The sequence below is a fragment of the Letharia lupina genome, assembly GCF_014066315.1.
Source record: "Letharia lupina isolate WasteWater1 chromosome Unknown contig_5, whole genome shotgun sequence".
Lineage (NCBI taxonomy): Eukaryota > Fungi > Ascomycota > Lecanoromycetes > Lecanorales > Parmeliaceae > Letharia > Letharia lupina.
The window spans coordinates 760,529-787,249 of record NW_023502974.1 but is presented as its reverse complement, the minus strand read 5'-3'; the positions used below and the strand labels follow the sequence as shown (position 1 = coordinate 787,249).

At 50.3% G+C, this 26,721-nt stretch overlaps 10 protein-coding genes across 10 annotated transcripts; 4 read left to right on the top strand and 6 right to left on the bottom strand.

Annotated features, from left to right (window-relative positions):
* Positions 1–3,242: 3,242 nt before the first annotated feature.
* Positions 3,243–4,676, bottom strand: HO133_008481 (uncharacterized protein; the record flags this gene model as incomplete). Its single annotated transcript, XM_037299347.1, has 3 exons — positions 3,243–3,896; positions 4,044–4,374; positions 4,426–4,676. 3 exons carry the CDS (start codon positions 4,674–4,676, stop codon positions 3,243–3,245), a joined length of 1,236 nt encoding a protein of 411 aa, XP_037155348.1.
* A 291-nt stretch (positions 4,677–4,967) lies between these two features.
* On the bottom strand, positions 4,968–9,244 carry HO133_008480 (uncharacterized protein; the record flags this gene model as incomplete). The annotated part of the gene is made up of 8 exons (XM_037299346.1): positions 4,968–6,417; positions 6,652–6,772; positions 6,961–7,353; positions 7,417–7,494; positions 7,550–8,156; positions 8,227–8,972; positions 9,029–9,115; positions 9,166–9,244. 8 exons carry the CDS (start codon positions 9,242–9,244, stop codon positions 4,968–4,970), a joined length of 3,561 nt encoding a protein of 1,186 aa, XP_037155347.1.
* A 298-nt stretch (positions 9,245–9,542) lies between these two features.
* On the top strand, positions 9,543–10,799 carry HO133_008479 (uncharacterized protein; the record flags this gene model as incomplete). Its single annotated transcript, XM_037299345.1, has 1 exon — positions 9,543–10,799. One exon carries the CDS (start codon positions 9,543–9,545, stop codon positions 10,797–10,799), a length of 1,257 nt encoding a protein of 418 aa, XP_037155346.1.
* A 904-nt stretch (positions 10,800–11,703) lies between these two features.
* HO133_008478 (uncharacterized protein) lies at positions 11,704–13,291 on the top strand (the record flags this gene model as incomplete). Its single annotated transcript, XM_037299344.1, has 2 exons — positions 11,704–12,046; positions 12,096–13,291. The coding sequence occupies 2 exons, from the start codon at positions 11,704–11,706 to the stop codon at positions 13,289–13,291; spliced, it is 1,539 nt and encodes a 512-aa protein (XP_037155345.1).
* Positions 13,292–13,526: 235 nt separating this feature from the next.
* Positions 13,527–13,961, bottom strand: HO133_008477 (uncharacterized protein; the record flags this gene model as incomplete). The annotated part of the gene is made up of 2 exons (XM_037299343.1): positions 13,527–13,792; positions 13,844–13,961. 2 exons carry the CDS (start codon positions 13,959–13,961, stop codon positions 13,527–13,529), a joined length of 384 nt encoding a protein of 127 aa, XP_037155344.1.
* A 546-nt stretch (positions 13,962–14,507) lies between these two features.
* HO133_008476 (uncharacterized protein) lies at positions 14,508–16,404 on the top strand (the record flags this gene model as incomplete). The annotated part of the gene is made up of 5 exons (XM_037299342.1): positions 14,508–14,566; positions 14,621–14,688; positions 14,747–15,060; positions 15,114–15,858; positions 15,911–16,404. 5 exons carry the CDS (start codon positions 14,508–14,510, stop codon positions 16,402–16,404), a joined length of 1,680 nt encoding a protein of 559 aa, XP_037155343.1.
* A 290-nt stretch (positions 16,405–16,694) lies between these two features.
* On the top strand, positions 16,695–17,677 carry HO133_008475 (uncharacterized protein; the record flags this gene model as incomplete). Its single annotated transcript, XM_037299341.1, has 3 exons — positions 16,695–17,291; positions 17,347–17,472; positions 17,543–17,677. The coding sequence occupies 3 exons, from the start codon at positions 16,695–16,697 to the stop codon at positions 17,675–17,677; spliced, it is 858 nt and encodes a 285-aa protein (XP_037155342.1).
* Positions 17,678–17,767: 90 nt separating this feature from the next.
* Positions 17,768–18,487, bottom strand: HO133_008474 (uncharacterized protein; the record flags this gene model as incomplete). Its single annotated transcript, XM_037299340.1, has 1 exon — positions 17,768–18,487. One exon carries the CDS (start codon positions 18,485–18,487, stop codon positions 17,768–17,770), a length of 720 nt encoding a protein of 239 aa, XP_037155341.1.
* Positions 18,488–19,333: 846 nt separating this feature from the next.
* On the bottom strand, positions 19,334–21,669 carry HO133_008473 (uncharacterized protein; the record flags this gene model as incomplete). Its single annotated transcript, XM_037299339.1, has 3 exons — positions 19,334–19,886; positions 19,980–20,162; positions 20,780–21,669. 3 exons carry the CDS (start codon positions 21,667–21,669, stop codon positions 19,334–19,336), a joined length of 1,626 nt encoding a protein of 541 aa, XP_037155340.1.
* A 1,044-nt stretch (positions 21,670–22,713) lies between these two features.
* Positions 22,714–26,204, bottom strand: HO133_008472 (uncharacterized protein; the record flags this gene model as incomplete). The annotated part of the gene is made up of 2 exons (XM_037299338.1): positions 22,714–25,296; positions 25,368–26,204. The coding sequence occupies 2 exons, from the start codon at positions 26,202–26,204 to the stop codon at positions 22,714–22,716; spliced, it is 3,420 nt and encodes a 1,139-aa protein (XP_037155339.1).
* Positions 26,205–26,721: the final 517 nt, after the last annotated feature.

Below are 26,721 nucleotides of genomic sequence, written 5' to 3'. Positions count from 1 at the left end.
ATGTTTAGTGTGAGTTGAAGAAAAGATTAAATTGTTATTGGGTTTATCAGTTGTCACTTGTCACGCGGTCTCATGCTTTATGATTTGGCGAGACCATGCTGCGGATGCCGAGCAACGGCTGCATTTCCGGCAGGTGGTTGGTTTTGAGTTCAGCTAAACATGTGACATCTTTTTCTAAATAAGGTACTTTTCGGCACTTTGTAGTGAATAAAGGAATAAAAAATACAATGAAATTTATGCATTATTGAAAATCAGGATCAAGCATCAATGCTACCTCGAGTACGGAGTATATGGTGACTTTCCCACACCATACTTTGGAGCGTGAGAACGTCATGGGATGACGGGTCTCTGGTCCCTCCCGCCCCTCAGTCCCTGCAGGGAAACGGCTAGGGCTGAGCATAACGAGTCACTTGACATCAGAAAGCTGCATGAGAGCAAAACCTTAATATGACCATATGAACAATGGCAGTCGTTTGGTTACCACTAGTGGCACACGTGAGGAGATTGTTTCGGACTATGGCCCGGCTCAACCTGCAATCTACACCGTTGGCCAACTTCTTAAGTTCGGCGTTTGTTATGCACGCACACATCAACAGAATGAAGGACGACCACAGGACCGGCAGCAAACCAGACTCAAGCACATCTTCGACCCAAGGAACAAGGGCCACAAAGCTGACAAGCGGACAAGTTCCGACTCCGCACCGTTTTGTCTGAATCCAAGTCATATCAACAACTCAGGAGCAGACTCAATTCCGATCGATAGCTTTTTGGGATCTGGAATTATCACACCTTGCAAGGCAAGATAGTGACAGAGGCCCAATGTCTAGGCTCCCTTCAGGACTTGTAGATTGTCAGAACTCACCACTGAATGTATTGCGGACAGTGTCCCGAGGACTTGAGTCTCCCTAGAGAGTTGAGCTTGGAGAAATAGTCAGTATGGGCTTCGTTCGGAGCATTCACTGGTTCAATTGTCTGCCGGTGGTCGCACTCGTTGTGAACTTGGGTCAACGCGCAGATGGTGTTGGATTTTAGGGTAAGAAATCCATCGTCGGACAACTACTCTACAATTGAATCTTCCCTCCATTTGTCAACCACGCAAATTTATATAGTGCACTAATTAGCCACCATGTCATCAGAATGAGGGAGTCTGGATCGAGTCCGAAGGAGCTAATCACCTTGTATGAAGCTTCTGGGTAGCCGTATATAGTATGATCTTCTATGGTCCTTTACTTTAGACTGCTGTTGTAGTTCTTAATACTCGCCAACTACTTCGTACGATCCACTTGTATCTTCGTTAATCTTATTTTTCTTATCACGTAGAAGGCTACTCCTAACTCTAGTTGCGAGAGTTCGCTGAGGGTTGACTCAGAGTACTTCAATATTTCTGATGCAGTGAGCCAGGCTTTGAACATGGTCGTGTCGAAAACGCGTTGCATTAGCGGTTGTGAGAGACCTTAAAAAGACAGTGCACCTGGCTGACGCGGTGTAATCTGGATCAAGTAGCAATCCTCAAGATCAGAATGTGTGGTCTCATTGGCGTAATATCGAACACTCAAAAGATCCAACGTAAGAGAAGAAATCTCGGCGTCGAAGTCCGCTATCTGACCAAGGTTGAAAGTCTTTAAACCTAATATGCGATACCTTATCTAGCATTCAGCAAATGAACGTAAAAGAATTCATAACTGCATTTTTTACACAGGCCTCGTTGCTCATGGAAAAGATAATAAGAGATCGTACCACTTGTAGGTACAACCGTAGAAGATTGACTGATGCTCGAAGGCGGTCTGATCTGTATGATTCATTGGGTAGACGTTGACGAAGGGCAAAAGGCCTTCCTGGACGAGACACTCTGCGCTGGTCTCTTGAGTATTATTTAATTCTCCCTCCCGTTTATCAAGACCGTCAATCAAATTAAGAAGAATTTTGGAAGTCTCCAGATCCGATTTTTAGAATGACCGTGAAGTATTGAGCCCTTTGGAGGGTGGGCTGTGTCCTATCACGAGTAGAGGGTCAACCCGTTATGGAAGACCTTCGGTGTAGCTTGCTTAGAAATCACATTGGCCCAGTCCCGAGGAAGTGTTGTTTCGATCATTCGTCCCAACTGATGCGTAGGCGCCTGGGATCGCAGTCCGCGTGCGTAATCCCTGATTGTTGTCTCTCGTGTCAAGGATTGACGAGGTGGATCCGCCAATAGCAATATTCAGGCCGCGACGCTCGGTTAAACAATTAATAAGCTGCTCTCTGGTGTGAATTGGCGGGTAGCCAAAATCCATCTTGATTTCCAGGTGGGGAATTTCTTGCTCCAGGCACTTCGATACAACTTCTGGGAATGCGTCCAGAATGACATGAACGATCCTCATCCAAGAAGAGCCTTTGGCTGTCCGTAGATCGTGCGAATGCCTGCTATAGCCGTTGTGACCCTGTGAAGTACCACCATAGCGAAGGAAGGCAAGCAAGTCTCCAGCAGCGCAGGCGGTTCTCGCCTGCCAATCGAACACTCTATTCACAAAGATAACCTTCGCGCTGATCAAAGCCTCCAAAATATGTTGCAGCTGAGCCACAGCGTGGGTTGCCGCTCTCAATTGAGGATATTTGTGTTGCAGTTTGAACATTGAGCATAGTGATAAGTCCTAGAGCTGCCGTTATTTACATTTCAAGGAGACCGCGGATACAACTTATTCTCGTGGACCCTTGTGAAGAATATACAATTCAATAAAGAATTATTCTCATCAAATCTCATCGCTACGAGTTGACTTGTAGAATAACCACGCTCAAAAGAGATATCTACAGTTCAAGTCATGCGCTCCCCAAAGATACTCGTGCGGCCGAAAAGTCTTGGACCTTGCCAGTCCGGTGCGGGGGTACCCACCAATCAATTCGTTCACTGAGGGTGGCATAACCGGCATCGATTGGTGGGTACTTCCGTGCCAAGAGCTTAGATTCTTCTAGTAGTTACCTTACTTGAGTTTCAGGGTTCTTCTCCGAGCGTAGAGGGTTAGGGCTGGTACTAGCGCTGATTAGGACTTTCTGTGCAGACGTCCGTACTACTCGCCGTTTACGCACTTTGAAGACTCGTCTCCCCTCTAGTTGGATGAAGCGCTTCATGTTCTATATCTTCTTCCATTCACTTCGAGTGCTTTGCTAAGTACCACTTCCGACAGTAGAAACACTTCGGTCCACGAAGGTCTGGCTCAAGCACAGCAGGAAAGTGCCGGAAGTGTGCCATGTGAGAGGCCGGCTCATTACTTAGTGAGTGGATGGCTCCCAGCAACATGATGTATCCACTCTCTGATAAAGCCTCTCATTTGGGTCCCTACCCCTTCTTCGCGCCAAAAATGACCGGCACCAGAGACTTCATAGAATTGGAACAGCGAATTTGGTTTAGACTTCAAACTCTCGGCCCATCTTCGCAGTTTCTTCTGCGACGTGAAGAAATCCTTGTCGCCATAGATGACTAGCGTGGGATGATTCAAGAACTTTGCTTCTCTCTGAGCCAGATACCCTGAGCGCATATTTGAGAACATTGTTGTAAACATTGAGATTGGTGGCTGCAGAGGAGATATCAATAGATAATGCGTCTGCGGTGGAGGAACTTCCATGCGTAAGAGGCTCTCAACGACGAATGTTTGCTCAGACACTTCGCTGCTATGCTGTCGTAGCAACTTCTTTCTCGACCTTTCCATACTCCTTCGAACAGCGTCCAGACTTCTTCTGCCTTCATGGCTTGCACGGCGACTGCCCGGGTCAGATTCTTCTCCTCCAACAGCCACCGTCATTGCATGCGTTGATACTTTGAGCTTCTCATGAGAGCTCGTCTGCTGAGCTTGTTGTGCTTCGCGGTATAATAGGGCGTCCTTGTTCCATTGCGCTGCTAAACTGACAGCCCGAAGCCTGATCTGGATAAAGGTATCGGAGTTAGCACTGTCTGTTCAAGAAATTTTTGCGAGCCATGAGACAATTCTGAGGAGTGAATACTCCCTAGACATGTCGGAAGGCTCAATATCGAGGTCGGATGAAGGATTTTGGACTCCGAAAATATGTACCTCTGCCTCTGCGGTACCTTTGTTGACTCGTGCAAAGCGTTGTAGTATATCCTCTATTGGGGGTAGAAAGGTCGTTATAAGGGAGCCGTAGGAGTAGCCAGCGATTATCAATTTCATGCCACCACAATTAGTTGTATGAGGCAGCGAGGACAGCTCATAGGCCGATGGTATCGAGGGCAACGTTGTGTCAGGGGTTCTAGACAAGCGTGTACGGGGCCCACAGTCCCTGAGGCTTTCGAGGTAGTGTACAAAGAACCCAACGAAGGAGGAGTAGTCCTCAGTCTCGGGCTTGCCTTGCCAGCTGGTTTTGCCTTTCGAGGATGCTGCACCACTGTAAACACATTAAGTATTGGCACGAGTCCAAGCAGTCTTGAGATGCTACCGAAAGTTGAATGTCCCAACCACAAATCCCTGCTTCAGTATCTCAGCAGCAACTGATAAGACAACCCCATCATCGTAGCATCCACCAAACGGTGCATATGGATGAGCAACAATTGCCCCTCGTGGGCTCCATGCCGACTCGCCATTTGTAGGGTTCAGTACCGCATGTGGGGGACTATATAAGCGACAATCAAGAGTTGTGTCATCGTGTATCGAAGGAATGGTGAAGGTGAAAGTGGGCTCGGGGAGCATGGCCGTGGCTCGCCGCGAGTAGCAGCTTGACAGCGATCGGGTATAGTCGGGCAGGGCCGCTGTATGTTGGAGTCATTGTGAGCGGTCTTTGCTGTTGCAGAAATGTTGCAGAGCTTGCGAAGAAATGTTAGCCAAGGCTTTTCTTTTTTGATATTATAACCCAACGCAGCCAAACTTAGGGTAACTACTCGGTATCAGGGCTACAAAGCACAAAGGAGGCTTGAGGTTGTCTACGATAGAAAGCCCATAGTGTTCTTTTGCTTGGGTATCTTAGTATATCCTGATGGTCGTCTATACATCATCATTTGAAATAAGCAAATCTGGCCCAGGTCCGTCGTCCTCGTCCTCCGACTTATCCAAGATACTACTGGGCTCTGCTGGGCAGTCTTGCTTCCCCAATGCTTCCAGACGTGCTGAGAGGTCGACTGGGGAGACCGAATTGATACGTGTAACAGGGACGTTGCCATCTTTACTCACATAATCTTCGCCTTCTGATCGTCGAGCAGCCTCAAGTGCACCATGCAGCACACTCTGCCCTTCAATCATGGCTTCCAACTCGGCCCCAATGCAGCAAACCAGGAGCTTCCACTCCCGGGCTTCTGAGACTTCCAGCTTGCTTTCAGTCCGCGATCTCGCTTTCGACATTTGCTCCAAAATCTTCCTCATTCCCCCTATAGCATTGCCATTTTTGTTCTCTTGGACCAAAGGCGCTTGCATTTCGTGCATTTCTTCCCGTAGCAGCTTTTCGACACCAGTAACGTCCTCAACGACTTCGTTCCAGACCCCAAAGCCATCTTCCAACGCGCCCCTTTCCGTCTCCACCTCGTCAAACCGCTTTCTCAATACATCTTGCTCCTCAGCGTACTGCTCCTTCGCCATTTGCAGTGTCCGTCGCTCAGCCGGTAAAGCCCACAGCCCTGTAGTCGTAACAGTCCTATTACCCCGTAATGGTGGACTCTCAAGGAATTTCCTCGACTCCTTCTCCGCCAACGTCAGCGCGGACTGATAAGAGCTGAGTTTGCTCTGCACACTACTATCCAGACTTTCAATCTCTCGTAGCAGGTGGCGGTGCTTAGCCTTCGTTTCCCACAATCTAGATTCCAGCTCCCGGATCTCGTGAGCCAAAGCCTTCTCCTCGCCCTTCAGATCCTCCACTTCGCGGGTCGTGTCTTCTGATTCAATGTTATCAATGTGTTCCTTCAATCCGACCATCTTTGTCTCAAATCGCTGCACGATACTAAGCGTCTCTGCTCGCTGCAAGAGTTCCCCCTCTAGTATCCTGGCCTCCTCAATCTTCAGGGTTGCTAAATCCGATATGGCGCGTGCAATGCCTCTGCGCGCGCCTTTCAAACCTAGTTTCCTTTTCAGAGGTTGCCGCATGGGTACAACACTCTTTAGCTTCCTGGGGCCGCCTGGGCTGGAATATGCTGTCGTCGGTGTTCGGCTACCTGTAGTTGATGTTTCACCTTGAGGCGGGCCGCCTGTGAGACCAGCAAGTAGACCTTCGCTTTGGGCATCGAGAAGGTGCTGAAGGGTGCTTTGTAGGTGGACTTCCTGGCGTGAGATGGTGATAAGGGCATCGGAGTACGGAACCTGGACAGCAGTCATTTTCGAGGGAGGTCGTGGGTCAGGGCTTGCTGGCGCGGTTTGGTACGGGGTTTGAGATGGCGTTGGGTTTCGGGATGCATGTATTGGAAGGAGAGGAATGTCTTTGTTGGCGGAAGGGAGGTTGAAGAGGGATCTAAGTGACATGGTTAGATTGGCAGGTGGGAGCGTGAGAATGAACAGAACGGTTCGTGCTAAGATCTCGGGAATGTAGAAACGTACAAGTAGTCATCGTGTAAAGAGTCTATCAGACAATACACTGAGACTAATTAGGATCTGCTTGCCATATGGCAGTGTTAGGAAAAGCCGACACATTTAGGAGTGTCGTGTGACCTCGTTGCTGCTACAAACATGCGAGTCATCGGCTGACCGACATGCGCTATCAGGACTTCGCCGTCCAACACTGACGGAGGTCAAGACTCCAACAGATGACTCGATCACTGATAGCCCAAATAGCTCCTTGCGGTAGACGTGGTAATTCGCTTGCTTTCCTATGGAAACAATATATCATTCAGAATTTAAACCCAACATCAATCATCCATGCCCCGTTTCTATCTAGATCATGATTGTTGGCGACTCCAGACTCCTCGCTCGTGATGCATTGCTAGAGTAAATGCCAAAAACACTCTCAGAATTGTGGTGACGTTCTATCATAAGGATACACCCCAAACGCCCCTACCACCGCTAACACCCAACCAATCGCTCCCTTGACTCGTCAAGCCGCTCTGCGGCGCCCAGCTAATATTCCCAACTTCATAATCGCAATGCCAACTTGCGGTCGGTCCTTGTGTATTAGCGGGGGTTGAGTTTCCTGACGCCTGCGGATTGCCGTTCGAGCCTGGGGCCAGCGTGGCATTGCCTTGGTTTAGAAGGTCCCAAATTAATACTAGCGAATCGTCTCCACCAGATGCTAGTGTGCCTCTTCGAGAAGGCGACCATTCTATGCAATTGATAGCAGCTGCGTGTCCCCGTAGTTCGAGTAATGCCTGTCCGGGTTGCCGAACATCTAGAATTCGTATGCTGTTCGAGTCTTGTGAAAATGTTGCCAGGAGATGCGCATCATGGGGAGAAGCTGCAAGACATCAGGCTAAGCCAGAAGAGAGGTCAGATATACGGGAGGATGGGGTTGACTTACCTGCTAGTCTGAGTAGTGGTGGTGCGTATGACATTGTTTGCTGCGCCGTCGTTGGGCTCATGTTTCCAGGACTTGAAGCTAGAAGCGAAATTTGTCAAAAACGATGTGATGCTTCGGATCAAAAGAGACTAACATTTCTCATTGTTCTTCTCCGAAGGCTCGTATATGATTGTACTGTGTTCTAGACTTCTGAGGTCGAACATTCGTACACTACCATCGGCGCCACAGCTCACGAATACGTCAACGCTGTTAGCGCAGAAACGGACGTCGAAGACCTCTTTATCGTGCGCTATCAGTTGCGTCTTGGCCGTAAGCGTGGGTATATCCCATATTGTACAAGTGGTATCGATGCTGGAAGTAATAATGAGACTTGGAGAAAGCGTATTCCAATCCAATGAAGTGAGTGGTGCAGTGTGTTCGGGCGATTTGGAGTTTGAGAGAAGAGCAAGAGGTGTCAGCTTTTGAGGCGGCTGCTGTGAACTATTAGACGAGCGGGATATAGAGTTTCTTGGGTTATAGGACGACTGTGATGGCAAAGACCACAAGCGTAAATGGTCCCCAGATGTAGCCAGGAGGTCAGTAGACTGCTTTTGGGAGGACGCCGGTTCCCACAATATCCTTGTGACAGGATAGGAATGTGTCGCTTCCGCGGTCTTAACGAATTCAAGACCAAATTGGGGCGCGTCTATTGAATGGTCAACTTCTGGCTCTGGGGCAATCTGAGTCTCGAGAATTTGAATCTAGAATGTGAATTAGAAATAGATAATAGGGCTTTTCGATTATATGACTACAGCGGAACTAGTCACTTACGAAATTATGCCCATCCTCGACGTAACTTCCAATCGCCATCTTGCCGGCTGAATCGCCGGAAGTTTGCTGCTGGACTGGCCATTTGCACCAATCAAAGGCATAGACTGCCCATGGAGCCAAATAGTTGCTGTTCGTGGGGAACGCAGGATAGCCGTCGTTTGAGTATGAGTTTCCGCTTTGAGGTCCATCATTTACTGCCGAGTCAGCTAACGGTCGTATATCTGCCAAGCCGAGCGGTGAGTATCCAGCGTCACCTTGGGCTGTCTGAGATGACGTGTATCTGTGGCTAGGCGGTGACGAGTATTTGGAACTCTCAGGGGTATTGACAAAAGGGGCGTATTTTGGTTGATCCATACCAGCAGGACTGGACCGAGAATAGCTGTGTGCTTGGCTGGTCGTCGAGGGTCGTGAGGAATGGGGTTGTTTTTGAGGGGGATTCTGGGTTTGAGGCAAAGTTGGTACGGTAGAAGGCGCAGTAATGGACGCTGAGGCACCTGGACGGCCTGGTTGTAGAGAGCCTGGGAGTGATATTCCCCCTGGAGCGTTTGCGTAGTGAGATTCTTGAGGCGTAGCTTGTTGAACATTGATCCCAGGAGCTGGACCCCCAACAAATTCTTGTGACGAATGATATGAATGATGCCGCGGTAGATCTTTTGGTGTTGATTGGGCTGGGGCTGTGTTTGGTGGTATATGAAGCTCTTCTTGCCGTCGGCCATATGTTTGTGTTCGACGGGGAGTCTCGAAGCCTAGGGACACGGTCAGTGCTGCCGAGTCTTGACCGCATGAGCTATCTTCGTCTGACCTGATGAGCCTGCACTCTGCGAGGTCAGCGTGCTAGGCGACGAAACATACGCACTGTCGTTGGCTGCCATACTGGAGCCTTGGTTTGCTGTTACCGTATAAGTATCCGTCGTTTCTTATGGGGCAAAAGGTTGCTACTTTGATACGATCCACCGGCCAGGCCTGTCACGTTATCAGGTTGGGCAGACGTGGAGTATTCGTGGCTGGGGAATGACATTGTGCTGCTACTGCAGGAGCCGGTGTTGCTGAGAGTCCATCTGATGAGTATGGCGTTGCTTCAGATATGGACGATCAAAGAAAAGCTTTGCTTTGCTCCTCATCTTCACTTCGCTCTGTTGAAGATCGAAAGACTGCGATTGCAAGCGCGCTTAGCGCGAAAGACGAGACCTTACGGCCTTACCTCGCGTTTTTCTAACATTGTCCACTTGAACCGCTTCCAATAGAAGCAACGTTGTCAGGCTCCAGCTTGAAGTCAAAGTTCCCTTGAGCTGTTATTGTCTATCGCCTATCTTGGCATGGCTGACGGCCCTGAGTCCAGCCCACTGTGGCTGCTATTACTTCCTCGTCCACCCTCCGAGATATCGCTCAATGCCTTAAGGGTTGCATATGGACAAGGTCTGACTCAAGTTTTGCAAATGGCATCCAATGCCTCGGCCGGATCATTCGATGTGGTTTTGGATGTTGCCATTGCTTACGAAGATGAGCAGATCTTTCGATACCCAAAAATACAGAGGCTTTTGGGACTAATGTATAGACTGATCTGCGTAATCTGCACGGAGAATTCCATTGATCTACAGTACGATAACGATGTTGATGTTCGTCTGATCATCTTCCATAGAGGCCTGACCAACCAGCATCAACCCGCTCATCCCAGGGCTTCTCAACGCCTCCAACCATTCGGTGATCTGCAAACTTTGGCAGGAAATGACCGAGCATGGCAACGCCTATGCTCCCTGGAGAGCGAGCCGGCGGAAAGTCTGCTTCAGGACTTCCTCCGCATAAGGGGAGGGTCCTCAGACGAGACTATGAGCAGTAACCAGATTGAAATTGAGAGGCTTCCAGGAGGCCTTAGCATTCACCAAAGCTCTCCGCAAAACGCTTTCCAAGAGATTTCATCTGGTTGCCATTGTTCCATTGCGGTGGGAGGTACCTTTGACCATCTTCATGTTGGCCACAAGCTGCTCCTTACAATGACAGCACTTGTTCTCGATCCGAGATCCATCCGGGGAGCGTGCTTGACGATTGGAATCACTGGCGATGAACTTCTTAAGAACAAAAACTTTAGAGAGGAACTAGAAGACTTCCCAGAGCGTCAGCTTGCCGTCCAGGAGTTTCTGCTTGGAATATTGGGGCTTTTCTCGCTTAGCCATGTACTGGACAATTTACGGCATGTCGAGAGCAACTCGCCTCACGGCAGAGAAGTCCATAACACGCTCAAATCCGGATTGATCATCAAATACGTGGAGATTTTTGATCCATGTGGACCCACAATCACCGACGAAACGATTACGGCGCTTGTCCTCTCCGCAGAAACTAAGGGCGGAGGGCAAGTGGTAAACGACAAAAGAGGAGAAAAGGGGTGGTCTGCTCTAGAAGTTTTCGAAGTTGATGTGCTCGAGGCTGGGGAGGCTGATGGTGACAGCCGGGATCGCGCAGACGACAAGTTCCAGGGCAAGATCAGCAGCACAGATATCAGACGCAGGATACACGAGAAATCTGCCACAAAATTTGACAGATCTAGCGGAGACAGCAAGCAAGTCCGATCAAATTGAAAGCATTTGCAAGCAGTAACAGTCTAATGCCGCAACCTTGGCTAGCTGCCACCCCTGCATTCTGCAGCAATGTGGGGATGCTGCAGGGAGACCACAGCTTGTCCAATCAATGAGCGCCTGCAGCAAGCCATCCATGTCCAACTCCTCGGACTTATCAAGAAGTCGCAAGCTTGTCAGGACTTGATGTCCTGGGAGGCTGGGAAATGCTACAACAACCCTGGCTCGTAGGCCGAAGCGCCAGACGTGTGGGCTAGATCCATTCTGGCTAGACGCATTGATCACAGTTGCCAATGATCTTTCTTCGACAGCGCATCTCAACCTGCTTGGTTCACTCTTCGTGTTCAGCTATATATAGCTTCCAATTGTGCTTGGAGGTGGACGGCGAATTCGAAGTCATCAGAAATAATGTTGGGGGAACGCTCTCCATTTGTAGTTGCGCAGATGCGGAAGCGCCGTGCAAATCCTGAGCTTAGTCTGCACGGCCTGCACGACGTACAAGCTGCCCGATCCAGACCGTCTCCCGTACGAGCAGGAGCGCCTGACAGCCATCCAGGTCAATAGTTGCAGCGGGAAGGGTAGTCCCGATGGTGAGATTTCGATCATGTGACTTCGAGTGGAGGGGAAGAAGAGCCATGATTCGCTCATACCGCATGTCAACCTATACTTCATGCAGCGCTGTTCCTCTTTTTGCGTCGACGTGCGTCTTTCTGTTCCGTCCGTCTTCCTTCTGCTCCGTGTGTTGGCATGATGTCGTCTGACATCCTATTCCTATCCCCTTGCTTTGAACTTCGAGGCATTTGTTGTCGGACTTCGTCCCCGCCTCCACAGTATCATCGGCACAACATGATTGACGTCTGCGCTATTCCTATCGTTTCTTTATAAGCTCGATGTCGTGGTTGCCTCAATGGCGAATATTCAGGAGCTCTCAAATGAAGTTCTTAATGCAATCCTCGACAACATCGAATCAGAGTCTCAAAGCTGCGTCAGCGTAGACCGGAGAGAATACCTCTCCGTCGAAAGCTTCCGGCTCCCAAGCCCGCCATTACCATGTCAAGCGCAAGACATTGCAAATTTTAGACTTACGTGTCGAAGATTTGCAGACTTAGGGATTCCCTATCAGTTCACCAGGGTCACTCTTCGTTTCTCCTCGCGGGGCTTTCGAAGGTTGGAGGAAATTTGCAGCAACGGTCATCTTATACAGAATACACGGAAGTTTAGCTATTTGGTTCCTCTCTTTTACGGTAACAGTAAGTTACTCGGGCCCCCAAATGATGCGGGAGCTGACGAATACCAAAGGCAGATTGCAGGTTGGTGAATTTATACGTTCCACAAGGCCCGCCGACGCCTTCGACCCCTTGCACGCTGCGAGCCTACGAGCGAGAGAGAAGGATCAAACAAAAATACTACGATCGGGTGAAGACACTCGCATCCTGAAGAAAGCAATGGCAGCATTCACAACACTTCAGCATGTGCAGATCCTTCGTTTGACAGATGAAGCCGATCAGCGTTTGCTCGAATTGTTGGAGCGAGATGGATCAAATGCCGCTCCTTCTGGGCAACCCGTGGTAGACTTGAGATGGTCGCCTGCATGTTATCATGCCACGAAGACTATCGCTGAAGCTCTAATGTCCACACAATCATCTTTCAATAAATTCTCAGGGCCCATGATGAGCCCTCAGAGCATGCTAGCTATTCAGCGGAACATCCCCCAGACGTTCTCTTCACTTGCGTCTGGTCTCACTTGTCTTGAACTACATTTTGAGGATGGTGCAGACCTCAATACCCGGGTTCAAGAGCTCTCCGGCCTTTTCCGCGCCGTATTCCTGGCAGCGAAGAACCTACAGGCTGTGCACATCGGATTCCCTTCCCGTGCACCGCTCGACTTGAATCTCGAAGACATCTTTCACGATATCAAATGGGACAAGCTTCGTGCCTTTGGCATTCAAGCTTGTCGTCTGGAAGCAAGGGAGATTATTTGGCTCGCTAGACGACATAGCAAAACTCTTAGAGGCTTACGTCTCCGCGATGTGCTGCTCAAGGAGGACAGCATGTGGAAAGACGTTCTGCAAGTTCTTCGTACCGAGATGGAACAGCTGGACTGGGTCAGTCTCCGTCGAATTGACTACTCAAATCATTTCGATGATTCCTGGGAGGGCAGTATGGAGGTTCCTGACGATATAGCCTTCGGGTCAAGCGATAGTGACGAGGAAGACGATCTCCCTACCCATCCGAGCGATGGCGACTTCGATGCCGACAGTGACGATGAGTCAGACGAGAACAGTAATGCTGACACCGATCACGGTCCTGACGCGAATGAGCTTGCTTTGTCGCCTGATACGCCAGCTTCACTACCTTCCTGCACGTGTTCGAATGGTTCACATGCGCTCAATGCAGATGATTTGGGGGACAACGGCCACTCTGTGACTTATCCCCAGCGGAAGATGTGGGAGAAATGGGTCATCGGCGGTTACTGTCCAGAACATTCAAGCTAGTCCCGTGCAATGGGATGTTCATCCTCGCTTTCCCAGCATACATACGATACGCACTCGTGGCGATTCAGCCTCATCCTCGTATTTCACATGGCTTAGACAGACCGTGGCATCTGGTGAGGTAACAACGGTGGGCGGGAACCTTTCTCAATCAACATCAATGTATTTGGTAGATGAGACTACTATTGAAGGAACGAGACACACAAGTTGTAGAATCTATCGAACTATGTGGTCGCTCTTAGCTCGTACCCCAACCCTCTAGGTTCTCAACGACAGGAACTCGCCCACTCCTCGTTATGATCCATTCGACTTCTTCGTCTTCATCGTTGATTTCCTGATGCTCAGCATGTGCCGGTATCAATGCGAAGTCTCCCTTTTCCAAGACTTGTTTCTTCTTCCCTCCTTCTGAAACCACTGCCCCTCGCCCACGGACGCAGTAAACCACGGTATCTTGGGGCCCGTGATGATGGATGGCGGAGGAGGAGCGGGGTTTGGCGATCATGACTGCAAGTCTGAGCCTAGGTTCTCACAATAGGGGCTTTTCAAGGGATGGACCAGATGCGCTGATGCTGTCCGACTTGTCAATAATTGCACCTTGCCTAACCATGCCTTCCGTCTGTCCGGTGTTTGTATGAAGCTCAGAGGCTTTGGTGACTTGGACAGGAGCGGCCATCTTCGATGATGCTGAAGGCAATTTCCCCTTCCAAGTTGGAAAGGGTACCAAAGAAAAGCGGGAATTGCTATGATATTCACGTGCACTCTGGACTGTGGTAGAGAATGATGGATGACCTGGATGACTGACGACATGAACTCCAGCCCGCAAAAATGTGAGCCGAGGCACAATTCTCAGCCCGCGGCGCAAGTCACGAGGGGCATTCTCACCAATCAAACATCATCTACAAACCCAGACTTTTAAAGTACTTTTTCCAATCACGATGTGAATGCCAAAATGGAAAATGGCAGAGTGATTTGAAGCAAGTCAACCGAGCCCACATGGCGGAGATTACTGCCTAATTATTGGCGTCGGGGAATTGCATTGGTGGGGGGGTGGGATTCACTACTCGAGTATACGGTATTTCCGGCCGAGGCATCTCCTCCTTCACTTTGTCTCCACCATCCATCCGCATTTGACTGAGTGACATTCTGTTCCTTTTCTTCCTCTCTCGCTACAGTCAGCCCCCTACATAGACTATAGACGCCTTTCATTCATTTTCTCACAATGTCCAAGATCTTTTCAAAAGATGAGGTTGCTAGCCACAAAACGAAAGACGACCTCTGGTTAGCATAGAGCCCATTTTCTGTTTCACCGCATTCTAACATTACTCTAAATAGGGTCATTGTTGATGACGACGCTTACGACTTGACCAAATTTCAAGAAGAACATCCTGGAGGTCAGAAAAGTAAGCACCTCCCGCAACTGCCCCCTGAGTGGGTGTTTGTTGACTCGCTATGCCCTAGTCCTCCAGCGGGTGGCCGGCAAGGATGCCTCAAAACAATTCTGGAAATATCACAATGAGAGCATACTTAAGAAATACCGAGCCCAATTACTGGTCGGATCCCTAGACAGCAAGAAGAAAGAAGCCGCCCCTCCTACTCCACCTGCAACACCGCCACCAGCTGAGAAGAAGACGGAGGCTAAGGAGAAGGTAAAACCACAAGCTGAGTCCGGAGCCGTAGCTCCAGTCCCAGGGAAAGATGTGGAGGAAGCAAAAGAGTCAATGGATCCGTATGGGGCTATGATACCCTACGCGGATCCATCGTGGTATCAAAGTGTATGCATGATCCTATTCATGGAAACGTCTTCGTGGCTGACTTTCAAGTCTAGTATCATTCTCCCTATTTCAACGAGACCCACGTTGCTCTCCGCGCGGAAGTCCGCGAATGGGTTGACAATGAGATCGAACCTTACGTTACGGAATGGGATGAAGCCAAGAAAGTGCCAGACAAAATCTACAAGCAGATGGGCGAGCGTGGCTACCTGGCAGGTCTGATGGGCCTACACAAATATCCTACTAATTACACCGATCACCGGGTCAAGAGCGTGAAGCCTGAAGACTGGGACCTCTTCCACGAAATGCTTTTGACGGACGAGATATCGAGAGCAGGCAGCGGTGGTCTTGTATGGAACCTGATCGGAGGATTTGGCATCGGATGCCCTCCCTTGGTCAAGTTCGGCAAGAAGCCCCTCGTCGATCGGATATTACCCGGCATCTTGAATGGGGACAAGAGAATATGTCTGGCTATTACCGAGCCAGATGCTGGAAGTGATGTTGCCAATCTGACTTGCGAAGCTAAGCTTACCGAAGATGGCAAGCACTACATCGTGAACGGCGAGAAAAAGTGGATCACAAACGGCGTGTGGTGCGATTACTTCACAACTGCGGTCCGAACTGGTGGTGAAGGTATGAACGGTGTGTCAGCGCTGCTTATTGAGCGCGAGCACGGTGGTGTCAGCACCAGGAAGATGGACTGCCAGGGTGTATGGGCCAGTGGAACCACATATGTAACGTTCGAGGACGTTAAAGTACCGGTGGAGAATCTGCTAAGCAAAGAGAACCAAGGGTTTAAGGGTAAGATCATGTTTCTTACTTCTGCAATGACAACGCTAACGCTCTTCTTTAGTCATTATGACAAACTTCAACCACGAGCGAATAGGCATAATCATCCAATGCATTCGTTTCTCCCGCGTCTGTTACGAAGAGTCTGTCAAGTATGCTCACAAGCGCCGCACTTTCGGCAAGAAGCTCATCGACCACCCTGTCATCCGGCTCAAGCTTGCACACATGGCTCGCCAGATCGAAGCCTCTTACAACTGGATGGAGAATCTGATCTACCAGTGCAACGTCATGCAAGAGACCGAGGCCATGTTGAAGCTTGGAGGTGCTATTGCGGGCTTGAAAGCCCAGGCCACGGTGACCTTTGAGTTCTGTGCTAGGGAGGCAAGTCAGATCTTCGGTGGACTCAGCTACAGCCGTGGTGGACAAGGTGCCAAGGTCGAGAGATTATACCGCGACGTCCGAGCTTACGCGATTCCTGGTGGCAGCGAGGAGATCATGCTGGATCTCAGCATCAGACAGGCACTGAGGGTGCACAAGGCTCTAGGAATGAAGCTGTGAAGGAGATATGATATGTGTATGCTGGTGTTCTTGTGTCTTCGGTGGTCGAAGTCCTCGGTTTAGGATAGAGGCAGTGGTTATTTGCAAGTACTGAAGAATATTAAACACACTTCCAACTTACCAAGAAGTCTCATATTGACCATGAAGCAAGGCTATCTGTGGCTTTTTGAGGCTTTTGAAAAGGGGCCTTGTCTTTGCGCCGTAGGGCTGACCGACCCTGTCATTCTTCGAGCCTTAAAGGTCAGCTCATCACATCCACCTCTTGCCAACCTCCCACGCATCTCACAATAATGGACGCCCTCCGCACCACCATCCAACCCCTCACCCACTCCCTTCCTGCCCCCATCCGCGACTTCGGCGTCTCCCTCATCGGGCCCGACTGCTACCAAAACCTCATCCTCGACATCGACCTCACTTCCACACAATGCCTGAAGCTCGCCGTGTCCAAAGCTCTCGGGATCGCCACGGTCGCCGGCTCCTCCGTCGTCAAGGTCCCTCAGATCATCAAACTCCTGTCCTCACAATCCGGAGCCGGGATCTCGTTCCTCTCCTACGCCCTCGAGACCTCAGCGCTGTTGACGACCTTGGCCTATAGCGCGCGCAATGGGTTTCCGTTCAATACGTACGGGGAAACGGCGATGATCGCTGCGCAGAACGTCGTAATCAGTCTATTGGTGCTGCGGTATACGGGCCAAACGGTTCTGGCGGCCGTCTTCGTGGCTGCTCTGGCTTCGGCGGGTTATTCGCTGTTCAATGAGGGCGTGATCGACATGCAGACGTTGACATATGCACAAATGGGAGCGGGCCTGTTGGGGGTAGCATCAAAGCTGCCGCAGGTCTGGACCATCTATAGTGAGGGGGGGACTGGGCAGTTGAGCGCTTTTATGGTGAGTGAGGGTTGTGAGGCTGGGGGGCGGCAGCTAAAATACGTTGGTGATGCAGGTCTTTAACTACCTCTTTGGAAGTTTGACGAGGATATATACCACGTTGCAGGAGGTGGATGATAGGCTGATTCTTTATGGATTCGTTGGAGGCTTCGTGCTCAATCTAGTCTTGGCTGCTCAGATGGTAGGTTCCAGTGCGAGTAGTGCCGAACAGAAACGATGCGATCGAGGAAGCAAATTTTGACAATAAACAGGTATACTATTGGAACAGTCCAGCCACAGCATCGCATGCAGGAGAGATTGGCCAGAAACCAGCCGACATCGTTAAGGGCTCCAGCACCAGAGCCTCGACCAAAGGGAAGGGACCAACGACCCGCCGCAGAGGATAGCGAGCCAGCTGATTTCATCAATCAAAAGTACCGTCTCGTCTAACATGACCACCATCCACCAATGCCCGAAATGTGATCATATTCAAACACTCAGCTCCAACAGAACTCTAATCTCACACTTTCCGGCACCCCTGCCTGCAACAACTTTTGCACCCACCCTCCTCTTCCAGTTCCAACAACAGGCCTCACATCGCCCCACTTCGGATTCTCCGGAACCATTGATTCATCCAATGCTACCCATCCAATACCCGCAACCAGTCCCACATTTCCTCCATTGGGCAGCCAGCAAGCTGTAGCCTCTGCCCCATTTCCGATCCATACATCCCCTTCTTGAATCCTGACTCTGGCTTCGACCTTGCTCGAAGACAGTAAGCGCACAGCGGCTTCCCACCCCGCTTCTCTCCTCCAACCTTCTACTATTTCCCTGCCTACGACAGCAATCTCCACGCTCCTCACCGCTTCACGTTGCCAATCTCGCAGTTTCTCCAACAGTTTGATAGCGGAGACGATGGAGCTGCCGTAGATCTTCGCGAAGATGAAGGTGTTGCTCTGGAAGGGAAGCAGCCGCGCTTCCTGGTATATTTGGCGGGAGACGAGCAGGAGGGAGTTGTCCACGTGGTCGTAGAAGAGGTGGCGCTTCTCGCTTGTGTCGGTTGGGAAGGAGGGTTTGAGCCGTGGCGTAAGAGAGAGGGTGTGAGCGAAGATTTGAAGGCGGAGCTCAAGAGGGAGGGAAAGGAGGGGAGAGGACGTCACTGTTGGCTGGGCTCTGGCCGAGAGGTTGACTGACGTTGATGAGGGCTCTGCTGACATGTTAGCATGCAATTGAGTAGTGGTGATAGATGTTGAGGACATTGCGGTCGATTGGAACGCAATGGTGAGCTGCAGTAGTGGCACGAACGACGAGAGAAGCAATTGATCAATGTTACCACTGAGATTTCGAAATCGGAATGACCGTGCTTGGATATATGTCGACCTATACTTGTCCTCTACATAATAAATATTCCTTCTTGCAGTACTCGTCCTTTCCTATTACGCCGTAAGCTGACAACAGTAAGCCTATCATGTCGGCCGTAGCGCCCTGAAGCCACGAGCCTAGGTTGCGAACATGGAGGGAGATTGAACCCATGCGCTATGTTTCAGAACGAGTGCGGCTGAAGAACGAGCTGATGCTCGCGGCGTGGGCGGCGTGTCGGACGCGAAGGAACAGGGCTATCCGGTAAGGCAGCTGAGTTTCATTGTCGATAGCTTGATCAGGGACAGGACAGTACCTTTGCAGAGAAGAAAAGAGACAAGAAGACTGTTGGCAAAGGGAGCAGTAGACCAAGAGTGAGGAGCAGAAGGTGTGGAAGCCAGGCAGATCCGGAGAGATATTCAAGTGAGCAGCAACGGAATGAAAGGCGATGGCGGTATAGGAAACATCCCTGACGGTCTCGTCATTCTCGATGAATGGTTACATGACTGAACAAGGATGATATCTCGTCCATATGCAATGTCGTAGAGGTTCCTCAGAAGCCTCATATCGTTCTCCAACGCCTTGGGTATATCCATTCCTACGCATCCATGCCGTCCGAACCTTGCCAGTCGCCGTCCTGACTCCCGAGGAAGATCAAAAGCCGTCGGTATGATCGTGGAGTGGGGAGGTGTGCCCCCTCGTCATCACTTCCTCGGCTCTTCCCCTTTCACCAAAAACCGCAGCATATCATCCATCGATAGCGGCTTTCCCCCTCCTCCTTCTTCAGCCTTCTTGTTCTCTTGACCCTCCACTTCCGCCGACCAAGCGGCTCCCTCGTCTCCCTCCTCACCCTCTTCCTCGTCACTCTCCTCGTCCCTCAACCCCGTAACCACATTCTCAATTCCACCTTCGATCTCCTCAACGGTATAGTCTCCGCCCCACTCGTGCTTCCGTGCTTGCTCATTCGCCGCTATGCCCGCCCATTCCCACAATCCTGTGATCTCGGCCCTTCCCCTACCACCATCCCAATTAGCCACCTCCTCTCCAGCTAGACGACCTTCTTCAACCCAATCTTCAACATGTGGCTCCAATTTCTTGCGTAGTAGTTGATTGAGAACGGGCTCCTGTTCTCGGCCGGGGTATAGTGGCAAGGGGTAGGCGACCAGGGACGAAAGGAGCGGGGCGTGCGTGGTCAGGTGGGCGGAGACAGAGGCGAGGTTTTGGGATATGATTTGGGAAAGCGAGTGGAGGGAGGACCTGGAAGCTCTTAGCTGTTTTCGTCCCATGATTTTGCAAACGGAGAGGAGAAAGCGAGAATGTTGTAGGTTGTCGTGACGACTGCCGACTTACCATGATGGAAGAGGTTCTATGGTGTGAATCTGTTTTTGCAAAGAATCTAGGGATTTTGTAAGCTGAGCAAGGCGCTGGCGGGTGTGTTCCAGTGTTCTGATGTCTTGAGGCGATAGTGTTGCCATTTCCGCGATTTTGCGTTGTTTGATGCACAATGAGGCGGGCAGAGTGAAGTTGTCTTGTCTGGAATGCTTGGCACTGAATACCAATTACGCATGTATAGAAAAGTGTAACTATACGACGATTGGTCCCCTCACTATTTTGAATCTAACGCCACTGGAATTATAGAGATTCGATAATTCTTAATAAAGGTAAGATATCAGAGATGAAAGCATTGAAGTTCGAGAAATCTCGACATCAAGAATAGGTCGGGAAATCTTCAAACTCATATAATCCGTAAATCTCGCAGAGATTTTTCCGCCGGTTGATTTCGTCGAAAGGCTACCGCCCAAAGTGACTGGTCGATGCTACGAGTACTTTGTCTGTATGTACAGGATCTAGTCCAACCTGATATTGATTGCTGTTTTCTCCTCAGAAAATTCCATACCCACAACAACCTCTCAACGACGCATACCCTTCACAATCAGATCATGACCATTCATCTTTTCACCATCGTTACAAGCAGGACGATGTAGAAAGGCGAAGAAGCCATGAAGCAAATGAGCTTTCCGAATGCAGGCGTTAGCCCCTAAAAGTGCGGAATGAAGGTTGTCCAGTGTACATTTTGGAAGGAACCGCTGGGAAGAGCTCGGAGCGAAGCAAGAGCTTCCGCAATTATGTATAGTCGAGAGAGCACGTACAACACTCCTAGGGGGACAAAAACCCCCATGTGCCAATATGTAATGACGCCTTCGTCGAAGTCCTTGTCATGGATAGGCAACCCGTCCGCTCCGCTAATCTTTTCGATTTTGTTCGCATAGATATAGTAGACAGACCTAAAACTCATTCTCTTTTTGTTAATGTGTAGGAGATACGCTGCACGAAAGATACCCCACAGCAATTCCCATATGCACAATATCACTGTAGTGCATAAGAGAACGAGCGCGGCTAGACGCCACAGAGTCTTCTCCATTCGAGTCGGGAAAAGCAGATTCCAGCCAAACATGTGGATGGCACCATAGAATACAATCACGAAAATACACACTGCAGCATCAACAGCTGTGTCAAACCATGGCATGCTATCGTTCAGTATACGTGGCATAGGTCTCTTGCGAGGATCAACACGGAAGTGAAGGAACGGTTGCACATCCAGAGTCCACGAAACGCGACCGTCCCAGACAAAGTCGAGGGGAGTTTGACGATATGGCTGGGAAGCTGCAGGACCGGCCTTGAGCAGGATTTCTGCGGTACTCGCTTGGGTCCTGAGAACCGTGGGCGCTGTGACGTCAAGAGGCTTCTTGAGCCATTGTGCATAGATAGCCCATGTGCACCATACGTAACTGACGGTTACGAGTTCCAGTGTTGTCAATGGGAGGCTTTGAGCCAGACGACCGAAGCACTGCACCACAAACCAGCCAGTTTGCAGACACACCAGAGCTTTAGCAAGTAAATTGGCCTTGCTCTTATCCGAGATCTCCTCCGAAGTGATCTCTGGGAGATCCAAATAACCCTCTTTTAGTAGGTAAATAAGGTGCAGCCCATGGATGGGAAATGGTGCACTGTCACGTGCTTGCAAAATAAATCCACCCATATTGGCATAAAAGCTGTGACGTAGAGTCCATTCGGAGTAACCCATCCCTCTCATAGTGTCAAGTGCACGCCTTGCGTTGGCTCGTTGCCCTGCGGCGAAGGCAACGGCGAACTCGGGTCCAAGTATGGTTAACACCATCCAGCGACTTTTCCTCAAGACGGGTCTCCAAGCGCCCTCTTTTGAAGCGGGAACATTGAGATGGAGGCACGTCCATGTGCACAAAAATATGGTTAAGAAGCAACTCGAAATGATGTCAAAAGTCCCGCGGTTATTTGGCTGATCCACCCAGCCATGGAGGGTTGAAGTGGAATTGGACATCTTCCAAGCTCCAGACAGTATTGACAATCGGGAAGGAAGACGTAGTGATGACCCTCCATCTAATGGTTTGGAAGAAAAAGCATACAAATGAAAATGAGACAATATCCCAGCGCACAAATACTGCGGAGATCATTTCATCCTTCCGCGCCACGACCGTACCACACCATCGCCGCAGTCTTCGCCGTAGTTGTCGCCGCAGTCGCAGGCATTGCTGATACTAAAAACAATGGTACCAGCGAGGTTTAGCAGCTTATTTAAAGACTGATTCCAAACGTATTACGCGTTGCATTATTATCGACTTATCGAATACCACAGCTTGGAATCTCAAAGCCAGGCTTGGCGTTTGAGAGTCACCGAATAATCACTGATTGAAACTTCCAAAGCGGCCATGCCCGTGCGAGTTCTGAATGAGTGATTGGGTGATTCAGCGGGGAATACTGTAGGAACATTTCTCATGGCAATTGCATTTTTCATCATTCACTGATTTAGATGGGAAATTTGATTTCCGGTATTTGCCAAGTTATCTGAGGATAGCTCTTACCAAGTGCCTTTACTTCAAGGGACCCAGGTGAATGGTCAGTTGTATGGGGTGTTGCTGATACTTCTGTAATTATTGCTATGATATAATATTGTAACACAACAGCCGGAAGCCATCAACAGCTGGGTATTCGATGGTAATAAGACAAGGAGATGGCGGTCAAGAGCGCTTCCTAATCATCGCCATGCTCACTCGTTGTCAGAGTGATATTCGAATTCATGCGGCACCTCTGCGTCCTCTTCCCCTTCACCACCCTCATCAAGCGCGGTCAAAACCCCAGCTGCCTCGGCTGCACCGCTTGCCTCCCTAGTAGCCTCCCTAGTCGCCTCCCCTTGAGCCATCGCAGCTTCAACATGATCTTGTAATGAACCTGGTAGGACAGCGGACTGAGCGGGCTTTTTGGCTTTCTTCATCTCCAAGAGCGTCTTTGACTCTGAAGGCTTGGTGTCGGTCAGCAGTATCACGCCCCCGGTGGGCTTCTTAACGGGCTCGTAGCGTTCATCTGGGAAGCTGACGAATTTGAGCTGTGCCGGTAGTACTCGCGACATGTTTTCGAGACCGAAGCCCACTTTTTCTTTCTCCATTTTCTTCTTCAAGCCTTCAGGCTTATCCGATTCTTTGGCTTCTTCTTCATCTTTCTTCTCGCCGTCACCCTCGGTCTTGACAGCGGGCTCGTCAGTGTCCATCTTGTCCCTAGCGTCTGCCTTTGGCGCGGTGGGCGTCTGGTCGATGTCCATGCTCTCGCGTCTCTGCTGCTTTTCTTTTCTCTGCGCTCTACGCTTCGCTTGGGCAGTTGTCGAGAGCACGGCGGTCTTGACTTTCTCCGGAGCATCCTCCGTCTTGGCTTCTTGCTCTGGAGGATAGTCGAACAGACTAGGTCGAGTCGCGCTGTGAAACTTGAAGCTGGGAACCTCAAGGTCCTGGTCAAGACCAATGACTGACGTCGGAGTGAAGCTCAGGGACAGGAAGTGTGTTAGAGGAAACCAGTACCAGTATTGAGTGAACACTGCCATTCCGACAATACCAGCCATGTTCAAGTTACCCGTCTGGGTCTGGAGGCTTATCGTGCAGTTGCGGCCACCAGCATCGATGATACCCAAAGAGATGGCACTGCCAAACTTGGTCATGGCATCTTCATGCCGGTCGCCGATGGCTTTTTGCAGTGTCTTTCGAATAGTGCCAACCTTCGGGTTCATGGCCTCGTTTTGCTGTACCATGATCATGGAAAGGGCAATGAGTGCTCCTTGACGCACGAAGTCAGTTGGGTCCTTGATCATTGGCTCCAGAAGGTCGATGGCTTCGTCCAGACCAGTACCTGCACAAGATATACCCAGTGCCATTGCTGCGCCGTATCGGACGTGTGGGTTGTACGACTCTGACAGTAGCTCGACCATACGCGGTACACTCTTAGGCTTTCTGAAGAGGATGAAGCCGAGACTCATAACGGCGTATCTCCGTACGTCATCACTAACATCGCTGACGGCCACATGAAGCAGCTTGCGAACAGCCTTGTTGCTGCCAGTGCCGCAATAAGCAAGCGCGAGGGTCTGGATGCCTCCGTATCGGAGAATTGGATCAGGGTCATCCAAAAGGCCATTCACCAATTCATCGGCTCCCTCTTGCCGGCCGTACATTATGAGTGCCATCCCAAGACCGAGGCCACGGACGATCTTCTCGTGTTGTGTATCATGAGCGTATTGGATCATATCCTCGAGGGCCTTAATGTTGCCAGTCCCCAGCATTATCAAGCCCATTGCGATGCCTACAGCCTCACCGTTCAGAGCTGAGTCCGTGTAGAGGACACCTTTGAGGTCATCGTAGATGCCCTCATCGCCAGTAGCCATGCCAGCAACGCCTAAGCCTAGGGCACCACCATGTTGCACGACTTCCTCCGTGGCCTTCTTGAAATGGTCACGGATAAGTTCCAACGCAAACGTCTCGTGGTTAGCGTAGATGAGACCCATGGCATAAAGTGAACCTCCCTGACTGTAGACAGAGCCAGTGTTTGCACCCTCGACAGTATCCTTTGGCAGGTATGGCTTCAAGAGTGTCTGCCCATTGCCAAGATCACCGCGATGTATAACTCCAAGGGCAGCAGTGGCGGTGAATTTTGACCAGTTGACCGCTTTACCGAGCCAGTCCAGATTGTCGCGGAAGAAGTTGGCATTCATAGTGCCGGCGTTCATGAACCCACATGACAATGTAACTGCGGTATGGAAAATCGAGTTCCGTGCTTCCAGACTATCTTTGAGCTTGTTGAGTATGGCAACATCGGCATGATTGTTTCGGTAGAGGAATTCGAGGTTCAATTGAATGGTTTTTGTCCCTGATAGGATCTCCCGTATCGAGTCAAATGCTTTCTCCGCCTCTGGACTGATTGGCTGGGGCTTTTCCACAGAATTATCCAACGAAGAACTCGGAGCAGCAGCATTGCTGTCCGACTCCGACAAGAGCTTGTCAGTCTCTTGAGCATCATCGACTTTGTCTTCATCCATCTTGTCTACGCCATCAGTAGTCTGAGCGGCTGTGGGCTCTGGGCTCTTCGGAAGGCCTTCCCTAACTTTCTTCAAAAATTCTTGAGAGCTGTTGTCGTACAGGTCGAAGGCAATTTGGTAGGCTTCGGCTAGGCGGCGTGGCCCGCCAGTCTCAACCAAATCTGCCAGTAGCTTCGATGCCATCGAATGCTCATTCAGATAAACAATGCATTTTGCTATCGAAAAGACATCTGGAGAGGGAACATCCCGCAGTAGACCGAGGATGAGACGCAGTAGCTTGATTGAAAAATCAATGTTAGCTAGGGTATATGCCCTCGAATCTGACGAAGGAAAGGTGAGCTTCCTACCTCCTGGCGCAATCCGCGCTCCTGGACTACGTCCATACAGATACCCAGTAGGTACTCCAGCAGCTCGTCAACTTGTCCAATGCCATCCTTGGCCGGCTTGTTGCCCTTCTCATCGTCGCTCGCACGGAGTATAGCCCGTCGAATGACATCGAACTTGCGTGCTTCTACCGCGATTCCTACCACTTGGCGATAACGCCTGTCCCGGAAACATCGCTCGAACAACTGGTCTATTACCGCTTGTAAAGGTTTCTGGATCCCTCGTTGCTGTGCGAGTGACGGAGGTAGAGCGGTCGTGGGGGCGGGGGCACCCGCCGGATCGAACGTATTTGTACTGTCTTGGCGTGAAAGTAGGGACTTCGACGGGAGGGTTGCCTGTGAGAATGGCATCGTAGGGGAAGCGAGACTTGCTGATGTACTTGTGGCTCCATTTACTGTCGAAGGAAAGGCGGTGTTGAGCTGAGTTGGCTGATTTACATCGCTTGTGAGAGCTGTATCAGAGAGAGCGATGTAGGTATCCACGCATTTAGATATGATAGTATCCTCGAATTCACCCTCGTGGTCCAGGTTGAATAGCTTGCCGGCACCGAGGGCAAATACCATGCTCTCATTATATTCCTGGAGGTTGTAGTAGACTTTCGCCGCGACGAGAGCGGCCAGTTCCCGCTCTGGAAACTGAGGATCCTCGTATAAAGCCTCGACCTCGCCCACGGATCCAACGACTTCTGTCCATAGTGAGTCGATCTCTTCGTTCAATTTCCTCAGTGCGAAGATCTGAAGCTCAGCATCTGGCTCGGATAAGAACCCCACCACACCGGCTGCTGATGTCAACCCAACCATAATAATGGTCCAAGACTAAGTTGATGAGATCCTTAAAGTTTCACGTGAGAATGGCGACTATCCCCCACAAACAGCGTAAGCGTTGTGCTCACGTTGCAGATGGATGAAATATCAACGGAGATTCAGATGCTGGCTTATGTGAGTAGTTCAGACGCACACTTGGATAATTCAGTGTAGGCGTAAAAGGTGGGAAAAACGTGGAAAGTGCTGATGGAAGGGGATCAGGCAAGCTGCTAGAATACACGTCAACTCGGCGCAATCGTTAGCTTGGCTGCGCCAAGACGCTATTCCATTTTCGTCAATTCTGAGTACTTAGGTATGTAAGAAGGTAACTCCAATGACGATGATTCTCCAATTCTGACCGGAAGCTGCAGACACCGCTTTGTGGAAAGCATGGAGACTAGGCATACTATCTGAGGCATCCTTAAAACCCGATAACATTATATGATACGTGAGGCTTTTCTTTCAAATATTTCACAACCACTTCGCGCGAAGCGCACACGACCCCCTCTCGGAA